Source organism: Theobroma cacao, chromosome 9, assembly GCF_053813885.1.
Source record: "Theobroma cacao isolate CCN51 chromosome 9, ASM5381388v1, whole genome shotgun sequence".
In the NCBI taxonomy this organism is placed as follows: domain Eukaryota; kingdom Viridiplantae; phylum Streptophyta; class Magnoliopsida; order Malvales; family Malvaceae; genus Theobroma; species Theobroma cacao.
The window spans coordinates 40,874,746-40,895,947 of NC_142647.1; the positions used below are offsets into that span (position 1 = coordinate 40,874,746).

At 32.9% G+C, this 21,202-nt stretch overlaps 1 protein-coding gene across 1 annotated transcript; it reads right to left on the minus strand.

Annotated features, from left to right (window-relative positions):
* Positions 1-596: 596 nt before the first annotated feature.
* On the minus strand, positions 597-11,317 carry LOC18589824 (1-acyl-sn-glycerol-3-phosphate acyltransferase 3-like). Its single transcript, XM_007014969.3, has 11 exons — positions 11,237-11,317; positions 10,943-11,065; positions 10,615-10,654; positions 10,409-10,482; positions 9,543-9,602; positions 3,196-3,273; positions 2,960-3,118; positions 2,033-2,158; positions 1,787-1,879; positions 903-989; positions 597-815 (listed from the first exon to the last, which is right to left on the minus strand). The coding sequence occupies exons 1-11, from the start codon at positions 11,315-11,317 to the stop codon at positions 597-599; spliced, it is 1,140 nt and encodes a 379-aa protein (XP_007015031.3).
* Between the last annotated feature and the right edge of the window lie 9,885 nt (positions 11,318-21,202).

Here is a 21,202-nt window from a genome sequence, read left to right on the forward strand (position 1 = left end):
TTGCTCCAAAGGAAAGTCTTTTTATAGGTAAAGGTACCTATTCCCAACAGATATAATTGTGTCTGTTTCAAATAGTCACTACTGATAGTTTTTTTTCCAACAAACATGACTATTCTTTTATTCTTTAATTTCCAACAGATGTGACTTTCTTTTAGTTTCCAATATTGTATCCCATATTTACTTATTTGAAAATGTCCAACACAATTATTATTTCTCGTACATGGCTGTAGATGAACAAATCTCATATATATAAAATCATAGAAAACTCATAACTTAATCGATATGATTTAACACCATTTAACACTCTTCCTTATATGTAGATTTGGTCCTAACCAAAATAAAGATTATTACATCACAAACTCATAAACTCATAAAGAACAACAAGCAACAATAAAAATAAGAAATGTAACAAACCAGACTCTAATACAAGTTTGTCTTTTCTCTTATCAGAGTTTGGTACAAAAAATTTCTGAGACGGATAAAAACAAAAGATACAAAGGGAATTCAAAGTTAAAATCAGGATATTATATATATATATATATATGGAAAATTTGAAGCTACGGAATATGAGAAGATATGTGAAATTTGAATAAGTCTTAACAGAGAAGCTTTTCTTTTATTGAATCTACTTGAAATACCTTAGGGGGTGTAGATCGCTTCGACTCAGAAGAATGAATGAGGATTTGCATAACAATAGTAACAATGACCAAGAAAGTTACTGAAAATGCAATGACTTCCCATGAAGCCAAGAAAGAGAACCATTGAAATAACTTGATAATACCGAGGAGAAGTAAACATGACCAAGAAATCACAACCTGTTTAAACAACAATATACATGTGAATATTTGATTAAGGGGAAAAATTTGTAAATAAAGGAAGAAATTAGTACTTTTTTATCTTACAATCAAAGACTTTTTAGGTCGTCCAATGTCTTGATATTCAAGATCACTGAATGCATCCGTAGTAAAATATTTCTCTAACATAGCATCCTGAATGGTTAGAAAGAAAAGGGAAAGCAGAATGATAGCAGAGTCAATTGAAATGAGTAACCAAGACTAATATAAATTGTATTAAACTTATATAAGCCAAAATAAGCCTACAAAGTATGGCTTGATAAGTAATTAATTATCCATTGAGCTCCGATGACAAAAGTAAGAGGAACCTTTCCATTGTCGACTCCATGTTAAATATCAAATAAATAAATGACTTATTTAGTTATATAAGATTTTGAAATTATTTGTTTTGATCATTTATTTTTGAAAAATGATTATTTGATTATTAAAATTATATAAATGGTGCACTCTTAATCACTCAATCTTTAAACACTAATAGATTTACATTTTTACATTTCACGTAATCATGTAATGTCATGCAATCTAGTTCATGTCATCATTTTGTGACACAAAATAATGATGTAGACTTAGACACATTTCACAAAATGATGATATAGAATACCATAATGGAGACTTGTTAATGGTTAAGGATAAAGTGATTAAGAATATACTATTTGTATAATGTTAGTGACCAAAATATTATATATCTTTCAAAATTGAAAGATCAAAATAGAAAATTTTAAAAAATATAAGTTACTAAATATGTAATTTACACTAGAACAAAATCAAAAGACAAATTAGTATAACTGATTCAATCAGAATCAATCATGCGTATCGTTAATGAAGCATTGAATGACTAGTTTGGGAAACACAAACAACACCTTTGGAGAGGTTTCTACATCTTCTTCGTAAAATTTTGGCTTTGGATAACATAATTGGAAATAGTACTTTACCTTAGTCACAAATATATCTTTACACCATTGTGCAATGCCGTCAATAGTTTCTGGTAGTTCTTGCATTAAATGACGCCTAATTTGCAGATTTACCTATAATAAATCAAGTAAAAAACTAGCATATGTAGAAAAACACTAATTAATTTTTAAAACCAAGTTTAACATAAACTAAAAGCTAAAATGAAAATATTCCGAAATATACTCTAATCCATGCTGCTATTCTCAAGAAGTCATTGGCTTACATACCACAGAAGGTTGTCCTCTAAACATTCTCAACATTGTTGGTGGAGGCTGATTTTTGGGAATTGCCACAGTACAATCATAAATTACTGGAACAAATGAACGCATATGATATACTGCCGAAACAAAACCCTGATAACAAAATAAACAATTATTATAAACTATATACTTCATTGCATTAATTAGAACTTTGCAGTTTATATTTCATAATGCTCAACAATACTACCATGAAATACAAACAATTTCCTTAACCATAAACAAATGATTATAGTATGTTTCTAAATTTAGTGGCATTACATGCTTTTTTTATGGCAAAATTCAATGTAAAGACAAAAATTTCTGCAAGCTTTAACTTAAGAGTGTAAATAGCAAAATCCAAGTAACACTAGAATAACTATTTTTTTGACCTAAACATCATTGTCCCTTAAAAGTTTAAACTAAAGTTATTTAGTAATAAATGATTTGTACCTTTACCTGAGACTCATAGATTATATTTATATTCAATGTAGAATGAGATATCATAATCTTTCCTTACTTAAATTTTTGATGCCCTCATTAGAATCATACATCACTATCACAATTAAAATTCACAACTACAAAAATCAAGATCACATTAGTACAATTTGAGAGCCAACATCATGTACATGTTATGATAGTAAATGTAACCCCCATACTTCAACATGGTGGGTTTAAATGGTTAACTTTCGAAAACTTAATCCCATGTTATTCTTAGTAAAAATAACTTTAACTCTTATATGAGACTCATTAATCGCATGCAATGCATTATGAGGTATCCTAAATTGGAAAAATCTTTCAAGGAAATTTGAAATAAAGCAACATCCTAAGTTCAACTGATCAAGAAGAAAAAAGAAATTAGTATAAAGGAACACAATTAATGTTTTAAGTAAAATTTTCAACTGAAATTAATATCACCTTTGTACGTGGTATCAAAACATTTCGAGGAATAGGTAGCCCTTTAGATGTAGCATAATCTTGGGCTAATAAAAGTTTTGCTTGTGTGAAGCGAGTTCCTTCCACAAAAAGAGCTAACCAAAAAGGCATAGGAAAATCCTCTAACTGTTTAAAACCAAACTGCAATATAAAATCTCATATAGTAAGTTCTGAGTACAAAAAGAGCCTTAAAAAATGCATGTATAAATTTTTATTACCTTTAATGTTTCTTTATCCTTAGCCCAGCTTCTCTCCAGAAATACATAATCCGAAAACCACATTGACCAACCTATGATCTGTATAAATTTTACCATTTTTATATTATAGAATCAATGTAATATTCCCAAGCAATACTGTTTTTGAAAGTAACAATCTGAATGAAAAATTGCCATGTGATTGAAAAACATAAACTTTTTTTAATATAAGAGGGATAATACAAATAAACACCAAAAAAAACTCATGCTAAGTCTAGCAAAAGATCAACCAAATGATAAATTAAACCAAGTACCAATCTCATAACAAAACCCTAAAACAAAAAAAAATCCTAAGCAAGTTAACAACCACATGACGAAAACCAACACCAAAGTCAAAAGAAGATAACACAAGATAGACTAAATCTTAAGAAAAGGAAAATAATAGTTACAATACATATACAATGACATAAATAAGCTGCTCACAATAATATCAACACACACCAACCAATAAAAAAACCAAGAGAATGGTACAATCTCAAGCACTCAACTTGGAAAGGCTACTAGTATTGAGCAGATGTAAAGAACAAAAAAAAAGACAAAAACTTGAAGACATTACCAACTAAAATAAAAATCAGCATAGGCACATGAACCATAGCCAACATAAATACAAGAAAAAACTTGAAAAATCAGCACCAGAAATGTCTATTTCTCTCTCATCAAAGTTTACAACTTTCTCTCAAAACTCTTAGTGCTCTTATAAGGCATTCCCTTAAGCCGTGCAATAGCATAGTTTGACACCTATATCAATTTTATGCCTTCTTCATTTCTCTTTTCTTCCCTCTTCTTTATGAATCACTTTTTTTGACCTATTTTCTTCAAATTTTCAAACCAACAATAGTAGTCAACTTATCCATACCCATTGCCAAAAATAAGTTTTATTCCCTTAATGTTCTAAAGTAGCATTATAATTTCGAAATAGATGTAGGCGAGACCCCTTTACCTTCCCACCCACTCAAATATCCTCTATTGCAAAACAAAAAAACTAAAGATTCTATATGCTCATGACATATTTGTTTGTGGAACAGAATGGCTCATTTCGTATTCTATTGTCATAGTTTTGAATTTTAGTTTGACTAGGATATTTTAATTCTAGTTAGATTAGTATACCTTGTTGAGATAGTCTTTACTTCTAATTAGATTAGAATATCAAATTCTAATTACGAAGCAATGATTTTATACTCTCAACATGCATGAAAGTACATCTATTTATACCCACATTGATTAATTGAATAGAATTATTCTTGATTTAAAGAATAGTGATGTTAAAATTAATGACGAAGACCTAGCCCTACTTTTTCTTTATTCCTTACCTCCATATGTTATATGGTCGAAACACCTTCACTTTTGAGGATGTAAGAGCATCTTAAGCTCCAAAGATTGAAGAAGAAAGTTGAGGGTACGTAAAGTAAAAATCAAACTGAAGGCTGGATTGTGAATAAAGGAAGAGGTAAAAAAAAAAGCCCTAGATAGAAAAGGTAGATCTAGATCTAAATCCAAATCTAGAGCAAGAGGAATGCTTGTTGGAATTGTTGTAAGAAAAGGCACTTCTGTCAAGACTATACCAAATTCAAGGGTGATGAAAAGATCAGTAAGTTTGAAAATGTTGTAAATGTAGTAAACGATGAATTTAATACTTTTAAGGAAGTTAATAGTGTTCTTGTAGTTATCAAAAATAACTTGATGGATACATGTATCTTGGATTCGGGTTATTATTTCCACATATCTCCTAAACGTGATTGGTTTACAATCAATTAATCTGTTGATATAGGTAACGTATAATTAGGAGATGATTTCTCTCTTTCAGTTGTTTGGATTGACATCGTCTGGTTCAAGATGTTTGATGATATGGTAAGGACACTTGAAGTAAGACATATCCTTGACATGAAGAAAAACTTGATATCCTTGAGTTTGTTAAATAAGAAGGGCTACAAATTGAGTGGCCAAGATGGTGTCTTGAAGGTATATAGAGAAGTGTTTACTATCATGAAGGGCGAGTTGTTGAGTAGCCTTTATCATCTAGTGGGAAACACAATTTTTGGAACCAATTTCATAGTCTCATCCAATGATCCTGATAATGATGTCACACATTTATGGTATATGAGATTAAACCATATCAGTGAAAGAATATGACAAAACTAAGTAAGCATGGTTTACTATGTAATCAAACGATTGAGAAGCTAGATTTCTGTATATGGCTAACAACATTAGGAAAAATTTAGCACTATAATTCATCATACCAAAAGCATAATATACTACATAAATTCATATTTGTGGAGTATTTCTCCGATGGCATAAAAAGAAAAAGGATCATTATACATGTTGACCTCCATTTATCATTTTTCAAGAAAGGTCTAGACTTACTTTGTAAAAGTTAAGAATGAAGTGTTCATCACCTTTTTTGCAATGGAAATTGTTCAAGAAGCAAACTAGTAAAAAGATCAAGCAATTCCAAATAGACAACATTTTTGAAATTTTGCAAAGGTGAGTTTGATATCTTCTAGAAGAATGAAGGAATCATTAAACATGGCACTCTCATTAAAACACCACCACAAAATGGTGTTACAAAGCGGATGAATGGAACACTTCTAAAGAGAGTAAGATGTAAGCTTTCTAATGCCAATCTACGCAAAGTATTCTAGATAGAAGTTGCCAATATAACTTACTACTTGGTAAATCAGTCTCCATTAAATGCAATTAAATTGAATACTCTCAAGAAAGTTTGGTTAGGTAAACTCTCTAATTACTCTATATCAAGAGTATTTGGTCATCTTATTTATGCTTATGTGACTGATGGTAAGCTTGAGTTAAGGGTAAAGAAATGCATATTCTTAGGCTATGCATTTGGGGTGATGGGTTATCGGTTGTGGTGTACTAATTCGAAATCCCCCAAGTTCATAATGTGTCTGAATGTTACCCTTGATGAGTATGCATTACTTCATGAGACGAAATCTAGATTACAATCATATCAAACCAAGAATTTGGTGAGCAAGTAAAGCTTGAAATTAACATTCCGAGGATAGTGTAGAATGATAGTGAAATCTAGAATTAGTCATAAAAGGTACAAGAACCGGTACCTCATATACAACAATGAAGCATTGCTACAAACATACCAAGAAAAAAATTTAAGAATACCTCAAAAGTATGATGATTTCTTTACTTATGTCAATGATGATTTGATTCTTATGTTTTATTTGTGACTAAAGAAGTATAAACTAATGAACCTTACTCTTATCGTGAGGTAATTACATGTGCCAAGTTTTCTTAGTGACTTACTAATATTAAAAAAGAGATTGAGTCTCTCCACCGAAATCAAATATTGGTGCTTGTGAAACAGCTAAAAGCTAGAAGATTATGGGATTAAAATGGGTTTTCAAGAAAAAGGAAGGGATCCTAGGGGTTGAACATGTTAGATTCAAAGCATGACTTGTGGCAAAAGGCTATGCACAAAGAGAGAGAATCGACTACAATAAGGTATTCGCTCCCATTTCAAAGCATAGTTCAATCCGAGTGTTGCTTACTATAGTGGCCTACTTGGACCTTGAGTTGGAGTAACTTGATGTCAAGACAACATTCTTCTATCGTGAGGTTGAAAAATATATCTACAAGTAACAACCTAAGAGATTCGTTGTTCCAAGTATGGAAGACTATGTATGTCTACTTAAAAGGTCATTATATGGCTTGACACAATCTCATGGGCAATGGTATAAAAGGTTTGATATGTTCATGGAGGCATATGTGTATATTAGGAGTTTGATACGTTCATTGATGTATTAAAAGAGTAACTTAGTGGTGAGTTTAAGATGAAAGACTTAGGTGCCGCAAAAAAAAATTAAGTATGGAGATTATTAGAGATAGATGTGCGTTTACGATATGTTTGTCATAAAAGAAGTACATTCAAAAAGTACTAAAATGTTTTGGGATGCAAGATGCCAATTTTCGTGACTACTCCATTGGGGTTACACCTAAAACTTTCAATTGGTTTATCACCATAAACGGAGGATAAGTAGGAGTACATGACTCGAATTCCTTATGCCAAGTTAGTAGGTAGCATTATGTATGTTATGGTGTGCAGTAGGCTAGATATCTAACATGCTATTAGTGTGTTAATAGATTCATGTACAGATCAAGAAAATGACATTGGTAAGTTGTGAAGTGGATCCTTCGATATATAAAAGGCACTATAGATGTTGGTTTAATGTATGAAGGATGTGTAAACACTAGTTGTAATGTGGTTGGCTTCTTCAATTTAGATGTTGTTGATGATCTAGATAATAGAAGATCTCAAAGAGGGAATGTGTTCACTCTTTCAAGGTTTGCAATTAGTTGAAAAATAATTCTCCAATCAATAATCATTTTGTTTACAATTGAATCTGTATATATGGTGTGGTCAAGGCAATGAAGGAGGCTTTTCGGCTTTAAGGCTTATTTAGTGATCTTGGTTTCGGACAAGCGTAGATAGTTGTATTTTGTGATAGTCAAAGTGTTATACATTTGATTAAAACTCAGATGTTTCATGAGACACCCAAACACATCCGAGTCAAGTGTAACTTCGTTCGAGAGATTGTTTCTAGTGGTAAGATAGTAGTGAAGAAAGTAGCTACAATTGAAAATCTGACAAATATGTTGACTAAGTTTTCGAGATAGAGTTCAAGCATTTCTTAGACTTGATCGATGTTCATAGTGCTTGAGGCCCTATTGGGCATTAATGTTGATGACAGAGATTGGTTTTTAAGGTGGAGCTTGGTGAATTCAAGCCAAAATGGAGATTTATTATGATAGTCTCGTATTTTAGTTTGACTAGGATATTTTAATTCTAGTTAAATTAGTATACCTTGTTAAGATAGTCTTTATTTCTAGTCAGACTAGGATATCAAATTCTAGTCAAACTAGGATAAAATTATTGTCCTTGACCTTATAGAAGAATCATATAGGGTTAAAGAATATCGTTAAGCCAAAAAAGAGTTTAATTAGCACCTAGATCTAGAGACAATGATTTGGGTGTAAATAAGATAAGATTTGTGAGTTTAAGACTATTCTTATATCTAACTTCATCTTGCACTTTACAAGAGTAAACCGTTAAATACTTGAGGGTTTGCAAAGTTGTTCGGCTTTAGAGTTTACTTTTTGCAATAAGTAGATTATAAGGAATTTGGATTCCTTTGATCATTGACGAGGACTCAAGTGTTCGAATAAGACAAGAGCAGAAAATTAAAAGCAAGAAAAGTGTTAATGTTTATGTTCAAAACATATTGCAAGTCCTTTATATAGACTTGCAAGTGTTTTATTGATATGTTTTGAACATAAACATAAACACTTTTCTTGCTTTTAATTTTCTGCTCTTGTCTTATTTGTTTTTTGGTGTATCAAAATGGTTGATAGCAAATCCTTTATATAAGCTTGCAAGTGTTTTTTTTTTAATAACACAATCCTTTCATCAAGGCATCTTTTTATTTTAAAGACACCTTTGCATTTTGTAAGACACAATCCTTAAATAAAGATATTGTTTCAATAATCAACTTATGATAGGGCAACTACTCATTACAATAGATATAATTTTTGAGCTATAATATGCAAAGATAACGTTTTATATCTAAACTTTTGAGTTGTGGTATTTTTTTTGTTGTCTAATAATTTTTGGATTTAAAGGTGTTTTCCCAACATGTCACTTTATTAAGAGACATAATTATTCATATGAGAACACACCTACAATCTAATAGTCACATTTTGTCACACTATGCGACATAACCTTTAAATTACAATAATTTTTCATTTGAAAAGACAATCCTTTATTATAAAAATACACCAACAAATTATTTCACTATTTTAAAAATATTTTCCTCGTTTTTCACTCTTTTGAATTTCTGTTTAGATCAGGTATCATATATCATATTTCCACAGCACTTCCCGTACTTCAAAGTCCGCCTCAGTTTTTCTTTCAATCACCAGCTCACACTTTATTTGTTTACAGTAGTACCTCTCGTTGTTTTAGAAGGAATTTGTATAGCGATTTTGAGGAATAGATCTCAAATGGCTATTTCAGGAAATTTCAGTGAAGAGAAACAATGCACCCTCCTATCTTGGAATAAGAACTTTCGACATTTTTTTCTAGGTAACAACTGCAGAAATATTGTTTCTGAATGGTATACTGAATGGTATAACTTTCAGCAGCCAATATTTATTACATTTGGAAATTAAGAGTGTTCCTTCAAAAGACTATGTTAATTTTAGCTAATAGCTTACACATAAATTGGTATATAAAGAATTTGTTAAAAAGTATATAGCAAAAGTGATTAGATCAAACGAAAACTTACAGGTAGGAATTTTGCTGATCTCTTTATAATAGCTAATGCACTGCCAAGACAACTTGAGCGCTGTAATCAAATGAATTTTCTATTAAATATAGAGAAAGAAAGAAAGAAAGAAAAGACACATGAATGAAGGGACGATAAATCTTTTGCAAAAACAGAAATAAAATTAAATTCACCATAAAATCTATAACAATTTGACTTTGACTGAAAAAAAAAATTAAGCATTAGGGAAATCTCCTTAACTTGACTTATAATTTTATTTTATAAAGTTACAAGTATAAGTAAACAATCAACGATAATATTTAAATAATAAGAAAAATAAACATACTAATAAGCATATAATTAGACAAAATCTAATATAAAATTGATCAACCCAAATATGTAAACCCGTACGTATGGATAGACTTAATAATAGAAATGAAATATGTGTCAAGAAAAGTGAAACTAAAATTCTAGGTGTGTTGCAATATTAATTGTCATGAGCAAAAACTAAGAAACATTTTTATGAATTTAGACATAAAAGTGTTCATGGATCAAGTCAGATCAGAATTATTGAGCTTCTCTTTTAAAAAAAAAAAACAAAACACAAAATTTGAATTCGGCTCGAACTTATCTATTTAATTATTATTTTCTATTAATACTTTAATATTTTATATATTTTTTAAAATTAAAATTTAATAATAAATTAATTGATCAAGTTTGGATTAAAAATCTATGGCTATGACAGATTGAGCCCACAGCTTAACCCGGTAACCCGCTCCTGGAAACCTTTACCCAGACATTTTATTTTACATACATCAATTGTGGCCAAAAAAGAAAAAGAAGACATTGATGAATGAGCAATTATGATACAAAGGATAAGTAAGCACCTGCGCTAAGACCCATCCAACAAGCCAATCAATATCACTCCTGTGATTGCATATGACCAGAGCATGTTCTTTACCTAGAATTATTACAAACATTAAATGAAATGTTAAATGTGTGAAATTCATCTATATGATCTGCACCAGTTTATAATCTTTCAACTAATACAAAATAATTTAGGCATTGAATTACTACAAAATCATCATCTTACCCATTAATTGAAATGTTGCTGCATCTGTGTACAACTCAATCTGCAACCATAAGATATGACAAATATTACTTCTTTAACACTCAGTAGAATAAAGGAATTTTAGCATATTAATGCTGCTAAATATATAAAGTAGAAGCATGGCATAACAAGTGTACTTCACCAAAATATTTTGATTGTAAAGATTCCAAGCATAGGTGGGATTGCTCCATACAATTAATCACATACAAGAACCCATAACAAGAACAAGAATATGAAACTTTCATAAAGAAAGAAAAAAATTAAGTGATGAACATGCTAGAGGCAAATGGAAGAGAAAAATATTGAAAACCTTAATGCTTGCCCACCAATCAATGAGCCATATGAGCTCCAACCATAATAATTCCACAATTACTTTGTTGGTCCTTCTGTACAAACTCTTTGACAATGGCCGAAGGAGGACAAGTAAAACTGCCTGAAAATAGATCTACATTATTCAAACAAATGTTTTCTTCATGAAAAATAAAAAGAATAGTTTATAAAACAAATTAAATGTAGTAAATAATAAGAAAGTATAGAAAAGGGTACCCAAAAATAGACTCAAGAAAAGAGATAAAATGAATGGAAGGAGGCCTTGCTTAAATACCTGAATAAGATTAACAATGAGACCAGAGAGAATGAAGAGCACCCCAACAGGAACAACAACAAGTGCAGCTGGGATTGCCATGGATTTCTTTTACCTAAACCAGATTCTGCGAAGGGAGAGAAGGTCAATTGAAAAGAGAAAAAGAAACTGAGAGATGGTTAATGGGTTGTAGAGAAATGTTGCCAGAAATACACGTGGATTAGGCAGTCTTAAGAGCCCTTTATAGATGGGGGGCATCCTACGTACCATTGGGTGATTCTCCCCCTTTTTTGGGCATACATGGCGTAAATGAGAACATGCAGCAAGATTAAATTTTGCTTTTCTGTTAAGAACGCAAAATCCAAGCAAACCAAATCACCATAAAAACAAAAAAAAAAACAAAAACCCCCTCCAATCACTATGAAACAACACTTTGATTCTTCTTAATTTAAATAATGCTTTTGATCTTTTAACTATTAACATCGTTAATTCTCAATTAAACAAAAACTAAATGCAATATCACATAAATATTTTAGAACAAATATGCCCCTTATATCATATTTAAAAAAAATTAGATAAATTTTCTTTAAAAGAATCTTCTTATCCTTCTCCCAAACTTGATCAGAACTGCTTACAGCATTCTTATTGCGAACTTTTTCACTTGATCCATGAGCTGCTCACACCCTTCATCCCTTTTGTAAAGTTACCGGTACAGCTTGGTAGTTAGATGCAAACACTATCTTGTATTTTTTATATGTCGCTTCTTAGAAACACTGTGTTTACGTCGTAGAAGTTAATCTAGCTTGTAGCGGTAAGAATGTCAACGTTGTATCTAGTTGTTCAGGTTTAAAAATGGAAATCAATGGAAATGTTTTGGGTTTACGGTATTATGTTTATTGACACAAACAGATTGGCAAAATGTAATTTAGTTTCTAGGTTTGTACGTTTGTTGTAATGAATTCTCATTCTTGTTTAGAGGCTGTCGAAAATTTTCTTTTAAAAAACCGTTTATCAGAAAAAGAAAAATCAAAAGAATTTTAATCTGAAAGTCATGAAAATTTAAAGTTGAAATTGAAAACCATAAACATATTTCTTAAAATAATATTTATTTTCATCATACTTTTTATTTCTTCAATAGTTTGAGAATTTTTTTTCTTTGAGAAGAATAAATTAAAAGTAAATTTTTTATTCAATGATGAATATTTCACAAAACAAGATTTTAAACCAAATCCATGTTGAATAACAAAATTAGGAAAAAAAAAAAACACAAGTCAACCAATGTTAAAAACAAGATTTTGAACCCAAAAAAGATAGAAAATTAAAAAAAGATAATATATAAAAAAGGAAAAAGTCCTTGGCAAATGCAGCCTCCATGGGATCAATGTTAATAAAATCTTCTCCTCTTCAAAGGTAGTGACCAAGAAACTTTAACAATTTCTTTATATTTCTTTTTTCTTTCAAATCAAAATTTCTTTAGTTAAAAGAGCAAGAGTTGTGAGAAAAAGAAAAGCAAAACAAAATTCAAAGAGAAAAGAAAAAATTGTTCAAGCAACACGAAGAAAAAAAAAGAAATTGGAAGAATGTTTGTTGATTATTACAAGATTTTTCAAGTGGACTAAAATGCAAAATATGAAAATTTAAAAAAAGCTTATCAAAATTCCTTTAGTTTTTTTGGTTTTTTATTTTTTTGGTTTAAGGTTTTTGGGAGAGAAGAAAGATTGAGCAGTTTTTTAAGAGGGTATTTGAGTATGAAATGTTTATATGATATTAGGTTACATTTTTTAACAGTTAAGTATCTGTATTAACAATTAAAGGATCAAAAATATCATTTTTAAGATAAGAAAAATCAAAATATTTTTTTTAAATGATTAAGGGAAGGTTTTTAGATTTTACCAAGTACAATATATCAACCTCTCTTTTCACATCAATGTCTATGAATTTGTCAATTTTCTACCCTAATATATGAAAATTATTCTTGTCTTAACAATACTTTTGATGAATGCATGAGTACGTGAATGATATCAGCAAAGTGAATTAATGCTTGGAAAATTGTCCTATATATGCACTTGATGTTACATGTTTTTTAACTCTACAAGCAAACCCAAATAAAAAAAATATACGAGTAGATCATTGAACAAATGATTTATGTATCAATTATCTAAGCTTGTCAATAGAGTTAAAATATTGAGGAAAATGTAAAAAATGGACCTCCTGATAGGGTAATTTCAGAAATAACCACTCATATAAAGTTATCTGTTTCTAACCAAAAAGAAGCATGAGTAGACCAAAATGCCCTTAAAAACATTGTTTCAAATTAAGCTCCCGATATCTCCCTCCCGCTAGAGAGAAAATAGAAATAAAAGCTCAGTTGTTTGAGCTCACCCATCTTTCTCTCTTAGCTCTCTGAATTCTCTCAACTCTGTCAACTCTCTGTTGAGCACCATCATCATCATCAACTCTCTCAACTCTTTGAACTGTATGAGCTCTGTCAACTCTCTGTTGAGCACCATCGTCATCGAGCTGTGGTCTATCTCTCGACATTTGGCCATATTGTTGTAGATTAACAAACCCTATAGCAGAGATGACATCAAGGTATGTTATTGGGTTTATTGCTGCAACACTTAAATTTCTGAAACATTTGGTGTAAATTAGAATATGAATTAGAAACATTGCCCAGAGTTGTTACACGCTATGCATGTATAACATGTGTTAACGTTATTTTAGCGTGTCACGACATTGGTTATTTTATAGCAGTTCGTGTAACGAGTCAGTAATTACACTGATTGACGTGTCACACACCATGGGTATTTTAGGCCAATTCGTATAAGGACACAGTAATTATAGTGATTGGCGTGTTAGCGTTGGCATGTTACAACATTTTACGTTATATGCATGGCGTGTTACAACATTTTACATTATAGGCATGGCGTGTTACAACATTTTACGTTATATGCATGGCGTGTTATAACATTTTACATTATATGCATGGCATGTTACAACGTGACTGACAAATTCTAGAGCACGGCATGTCATGTAATGTGTTAAATGATTGACAAATTATTGTTGTTTTCAAAATTTCAGTGGGGTTCTAATTGTGCGACTTGTGATAAGACACGGTAGTCAGTAGGTGGATGGCATTTACAAGGGTGGTGAGTCATGAATGCAAGGGGTTATGAGTGATTTGTCGTTTGTGGGATTGATGAAGCTGGTTGAAGATGTTGTCGGGGTAAAGTCAGAAATTGACGAGATTGAGTTACATACATTGATCAGTACACCCGGAGAGCTATCACGGTCAATTATCAAGGATGATGAGGATGTTGCATTAATTCTGCTAGAACAAAGGAATGTTCTAGTTGTGTATGTCAGCATTAAGGGACGCCAAACAAATGTTATGTCACATTAAAAAGCTGAACAACATGGTAATCAGTTCAATCAAAATGAGATTTACAATGCTTCACATATACCACAGTATTCGGTCCGTAACACACAACAATGGCAATTGAAGTATGCACAAGAGTTTGTGCAGCCCGGTAGACACATGACATTCACAGAACAATTTGTTGCACAATTTCGATCAGGATGTGCATCGAATCAATTAGTTACTTGTGTCCAACAAATGCAACGATCAAGTGAAACTGTACAGGGTGTAATGGCATTTTCAAATGAGAATGCGACATTTGAGGACAACACTACAACGTTGAAGGGTGACATTGTGACGCCCGAGGATAATACTACATCTGATGAGGGAAATGAGGATTTGTTCCCTACTGGTGAAGATAGATTTGATGACAATTCGGATGATGGGCCTGATGAATGGCATGATGAAAGTTCAGACGATGACTAGCTTTATGACAGTGACATTCCAATTTGCAATAATGTTGAAAGTGAACCGGAACCTGTTGGAGGTGTTAATGTAGGAGATGTTTAGTGTGATGACCCCATATACAATAACCCCATCGCTATTGAGAACGGGATTCATTCCCCTAGTACATTGCTCTATGACAGTTGTCAAGAAAGGGGAAATGCAGGGATATCTCGTACGTGGGTAATTCCAGGTGCAAAAAAGTTCTCCTTCTCAACAATTACAACTGAAGAGTCGACATGTGCCGATGATCGCTTATACAAAGGAAGAATATTTTCCTCGAAGGCCGAGTTGAAACGAGCTTTGAACATGTTGGCTCTAAAAAGCAGTTTGGGATAAGAGTAAAAAGGTCATGTAAAGCTCGTTATAAGGTTGGTTGCAAGGACAAGGCATGCAAGTTCAGTGTGTGTGCAACAAAGTTACCTAAAGAAAGAGAATATTGGCAAGTTCGAACGTTCCACAAAGTACACATGTGTACTGTCAATGGTTTGCAAGGGCGATTTGCAACCGCGAATGCGAAGATAATTGGTGAACTTATGTCACACAAGCTTCAGGCTAATGGAGTAGCATTGAGACTTAAAAACATAATTGGTGATATGAGGGTTCAGTGGGGATTGAAATGCTTGTATGGTAAGGCTGGCAAGCGAAGGAGTATGCGAAGAGGCATGTTGTTGGTCCCCCGGATGAGTCATTTTAACTATTACCCTCGTATTTTTATATGTTGGAACAAGAAAATCCCGGCACAGTCACTGTAGTGGCTACTAATGAAGCAAAAAGATTCAAATATTGTTTCTAGGCATACGAGTCTTGTATTCAGTGGTTTAGGGATGTAATGTGTCCTACGGTTGCAATTGATGCGATACATCAGAAAGGCAAGTTCAAGGGTGTTCTGTTTGTCGTTGTATGCAAATATGCGAATGAGTGCGTATATGTAGTTACGTTTGGCATCAGCTATGTTGAGGACGAAGACTCGTGGACGTGGTTTCTTAGCAAGCTGCGTGATGCAGTTAGTTGTCCTGAAAACACTATGTTCATTTTTTATCAGCATCTCGGCATTAAGAAAGCAATCCAAAATGCATACCCGAAGCACACCGCTGTTTATACGGGTACCACTTGAAAAAAAACTTTAAAAACAAGTTCAAGCGCAACGATGTTTCTATGATTTTCACCCTTGCTCGAGATTGCTATAAGGTTTCTGATTTCAACAGACATATGAACCGCTCAAGCAGATTCACGTAGGAGCCCATGCTGACCTTATGAGAATAGTCCCTAAGAGATGGGCACGTGCCTGTTCACTTGCAAGGCGATACCAAATAATGACATCCAATATTGCGGAATGTGTTAACTCATGCTTAAAGCATGCAAGACAAATGCCAATCACTGTTTGGATCGAGTTCATTAGAGACATGTTCCAGCATTGGTTCCATGACCGGTACGAGGAGGTCATCAAGGTGACCACGCCCTTCAGCCCTTGGGTTGCCAAACAGTTAAGCAAACGGTTTAATGATGCACATCGCTTTGTGGTTAAACTTATCAATTGAGTGGAGTTCAAAGTTAAAGACGGGAAGATGGACAGACTTGTAAACCTGTCCATGAAGACGTGTTCATGTTGTGAGTTTCAAATAGATTTACTGCCATGCAGCCATGCCATTGCAGCAATAAGGTCAGAATATCTTTATTTCTTATTTGAACCCTAATTGACATAGTATTTACATTATGCTTGAACATTGAGTTCATTGTGTTTTTCAGTAAATGCAAACGTGAAGTTATTGAATTTTGTGTTGACTAATATAAGACAACCGTTTTGGTAAAGGTTATGCGGGGCCCATTCACCCCGGTAGGGCATCCTAATGAATGGGACATCCCCTTTCATGTGAAACAAATTGTCTTCTTGCCACCACCTTGGCAAGGCCAAGCGGGAAAACCTAGGAGGAGAAGGATTCCATCGATTGGTGAAGGTAGTCAAGCACGGAGATGTTCGCAATGCAAGAGATACGAGCATAACAGACAGAATTGCGCATCCCCATTTGCAGTTCCATCCACAAATCTGGCACCATTTCCAAGTCAATCGGCGCCTCCATGAGTGCGCCGACTGAAAGCATGTTCAAGTTGCAAACAAACTAGTCACACACGCAACAACTATCCAATACGAAGGACAATGTCTGAAAACGTAGAGTGTCTTGTGGATGAAGACAACTTGTCGGCCTAACTAAATGTGTAACCCATGTGCAATACCTTTGTCACAATTTGCTCTTACAGTATCTTACATTCATTCATATTTGGATTTTGTGTTTGTTAGTTTCCTCTTGTAGATGAGTCTTTATTTTTTTTACTAATTTTGTAGATATATTATTTGATTATTCATTTCATTTTGTTCGTAATTTTGAACACTGAATAGACTTGCGAAGTCTTTATATTGTTACCCCATTTCTCACATTTTATTACTACTTGTATTAAATAATTAATGATTTAATTTAATTCCTTTCTATTTCATTTGATTTAACCTTTTATGTTTTTACAATCAAATCTCTTAAAGGATATAAAATTAATTCATCTAACTTTAGTAGCTTTCTAAATCCTAATATTCAATTTCTTTTTGTAAATTTTTAATTACAACATTTATTTTATCTTATTAATACCTCCATATAAAACTTTAAGCCAATCACTTAACAAAATAATAATAATATTGTACCAAAGAGTTTACTTCAAAGGATGCAAGTATAGAAAGAGAAAATTTTCGACTAATTAAAAACATATCATATGAAATTTAAGATTAAAACACATGATTTGACCAAAAAAATTTAAAAAATTTATGGATCATCCAATCAAATTTCATCTATGAATCATCAAAATAATTTTTTATTCAATTAAAACATTTTAAAAATAAAATTGAAATATAAGGACGAAAATGAACAAAAAAATATATTATGCTAAGCTAGTAAAAGAAATGCCACATGGCATTTTTGATCATCTGGTGTCAGGGTTGAGATTAGGTTGTAATTGGTATATGTCAATGACATCTTATGGTGACACGCTGAGTGGAAGCAGATACTTGACGTGACACGCTAAGTGCATGCAGATTTCTGTGGTGACACGCTGACTTCTTGCAGTATTATGGGGTGACATGGTACGCCCCATCTTGTGGTGACACGCTGAGTGGAAACAGATACTTGGCGTGACACGCTGAGTGCATGCAGATTTTGGTGGTGACACGTTGACTTCTTACAGTATTGTGGGGTGACACGGCACGCTCCAATTGTGGTGACACGCTGAGTGGAAGCAGATACTTGGCATGACACGTTGAGTGCATGCAGATTTTGGTGGTGACACGTTGACTTCTTACAGTATTGTGGGGTGACACGACACGCTCCAATTGTGGTGACACGCTGAGTGGAAGTAAATATTTGGCATGACTTGCTAACTTATTCTAGTATTCAGGGGTGACACGCCATGCCCCAATGGGGTGACACGCCACATGGTTACAGTATTAATTTAAAGGCACTGTGTTTGAATTGAGAAAGAAAAAGTAATGTATAAAATGTACGAATATTAAAATTAATAAAATTAATTGTATATACAAAAAAATGTATAGACAAGGGCTGATATGTTCAGGGTTCGCTCTCACAACTGTTGAAAAAAATTTCTAGAGCGTATTAGCGATGCATATTTGCAATCATATTCTACTTTAAGTCTGATTGATTTTGATTGCAAAATATCATCAAAGTACCCTATCATGAACATACCGCAACTAACACTATCATTCTGCCGATGCACTATAGCTTTTGGCAAATGAATTTCCAATGGCATCGGCATCAAATCCCATGTCTTCCAGTGTGTTTTGTTGAAATAACTGGCTTGGTGGCAGATGATTGGCATAATTGTCGTAAGGGTGTCATCTGAGCTGCAAGCACTCCGTTATCCTTAGCATCCGAAGTTCTTGCGGAGTCCACCACCTTGATCGTCCACCTCACCAAGTCGATCTTCGCTACCACCCAATACCCACCTACATTGCAAGGCGTGAGGATGAAATCGACATTTTCCCATTTTTAGCCGTATGTCGACTTCTCACCCTCCACGTACCCCCGCAACTCATCCGAAATTTTCATAGTGGACCAAGCATCTTCAATTGGAAATGTGGTGTGTAGTATATGAATGGTGTCCTGTGAAGCATGTATACATTAGCTTACACTCATTACAATCAAAAACTTAGTACTTTCATAATTGAAAATTTTTCAAATAAACTTACGAAGAATATTGTGTCAACCACGCATGCACTGGTAGTGTACAGCTTCGACTTTGGTCCTGTCATCCGCTTACAAAGTATACTGAGTCATGCGTCTATTTGTTCACTAGTCATTTCTTCTTTAGTATCCTCTAATATTGTGAAAAAGTTAGCCCCTTGATCTCCTAAGATCTCAATGTTACGCTTGCATATGTAACAAAATGAGTTTGAAAAGCCTTGGTGGATTAATGTTTCATTAAAAAATAATATTTGAAATGTTATTTATGAGCTTACCTCGCACACTTGTCTTTCTTAAAAGCTTCGTACGCTTCAACTGTTGTGTTCCTTACATCCCGACGACTCAATGAGGGGTCGACGTACTGGCTTGCCCTATATTTGCTCTCCATTTTTAGCCGTGCCCGCTCAATTAGGTCTGAAATTTGTGTTGCACGATGATGGACATCAGATGACTCTAGTGACGACAACTGTGACCCGCTGGCTTTAGGAGTGCTCTGAGGAAGATGGTTCTCTCTTGCTGCTACCTCGACTAATGCATCGACGTGAGGAAGATGCTATCCTTCAGCCATGACCGAGTGAAGGTCCCCCTCTCTTCCTGTAGATGCATCGATAACCAAATCGACCTCAAGAATAGGGTCTCCTTCAACATCATCTGATTGAAGGGTCACATCCCATGCCACAGCATCATCTAGATCGGCCTCAAGAATAGGGTCTCGGTCAGCACCAACAACGTCATTGTGAATGTGAACACCAGATTCATCATGTTGCCCATCATCAGCATCATCGTGGTCCTCACCAACATCGTGAGATGAAGGACTGCCCTACAAAATGACACAAATAGGAAAATCCATTAACTCATAAAATAACACAAACCGTAAACAGAGAACAAAAAATAGAACTACACCTACTAAACGTAAACGACTGATATATGAGTGAAGATAGAATAACATACTTGTGATTTCAGGCCGTCTAGAATCCGAGCAACGACACGGTCCTTAAACGTCTGTATCGCCAAAGTCAATGACTGAATTGAAGCCTTCAGCTCTAACATGTCTTTTTTATACCGGTGCATGATCCGTCACAGCTGACGCCAGGGGCGACCCAATAAGTTCAAAGGCCTAAAGCGAAATATTGAAATGAGACTTTTTTTATTGAAATTAAAAAATAATTATTAAAATTTTATTTTTCTAGCTTTTTGAGATGCAAAATTTTTAATTAAACTTCTATAATCAAGTTCTTCTAGTATTTCTTTTTCAATTGATAATACAGCTAATCCATTTAATCTTTCTTGAGACATTATTGATCTTAAATAAGATTTTATTAATTTTAGTTTTGAAAAACTTCTTTCTCCTGAAGCAACACTTACTAAAATTGTTAATATTATTCTAAAAATATTTAACTATTATGATTATCTTATATTTTTTAAATGGCTAATATAAAATCAATAATCAAAATTTCTAATTCAAATAAATCAACTATTACATAAAATAAAAATAATATAACAATATAATATAAACTCTAAATTAAAGTAATAAAATCTGTAAAGATTAGAACAATAGTATCTAATTATTGAATGCTTATTGCCAACCGCAAATGAGGCTCATAGCTTTATGAAAATAATAAAAGAATAGACTTCTTGTGTATTTTTTGGAAAAAACTTAAAGTTAAAAGGAAGAAAGAGCAAATGAGAAAGGAAGATTTCAAAAGTAGATATTATACATTGAAAATAAATAATTAGTTTTATATATAGGGAAAAATAGCTGTTGGAAATCATTAAATGCGTTGATTGGAAATAAGAGAAATAAGTGAGAAAAAAAAATTACTGTTGGAGATAATTAAATACATATGACTATTAGTTTATTGGAAATAAGAGAATATAGTTGAA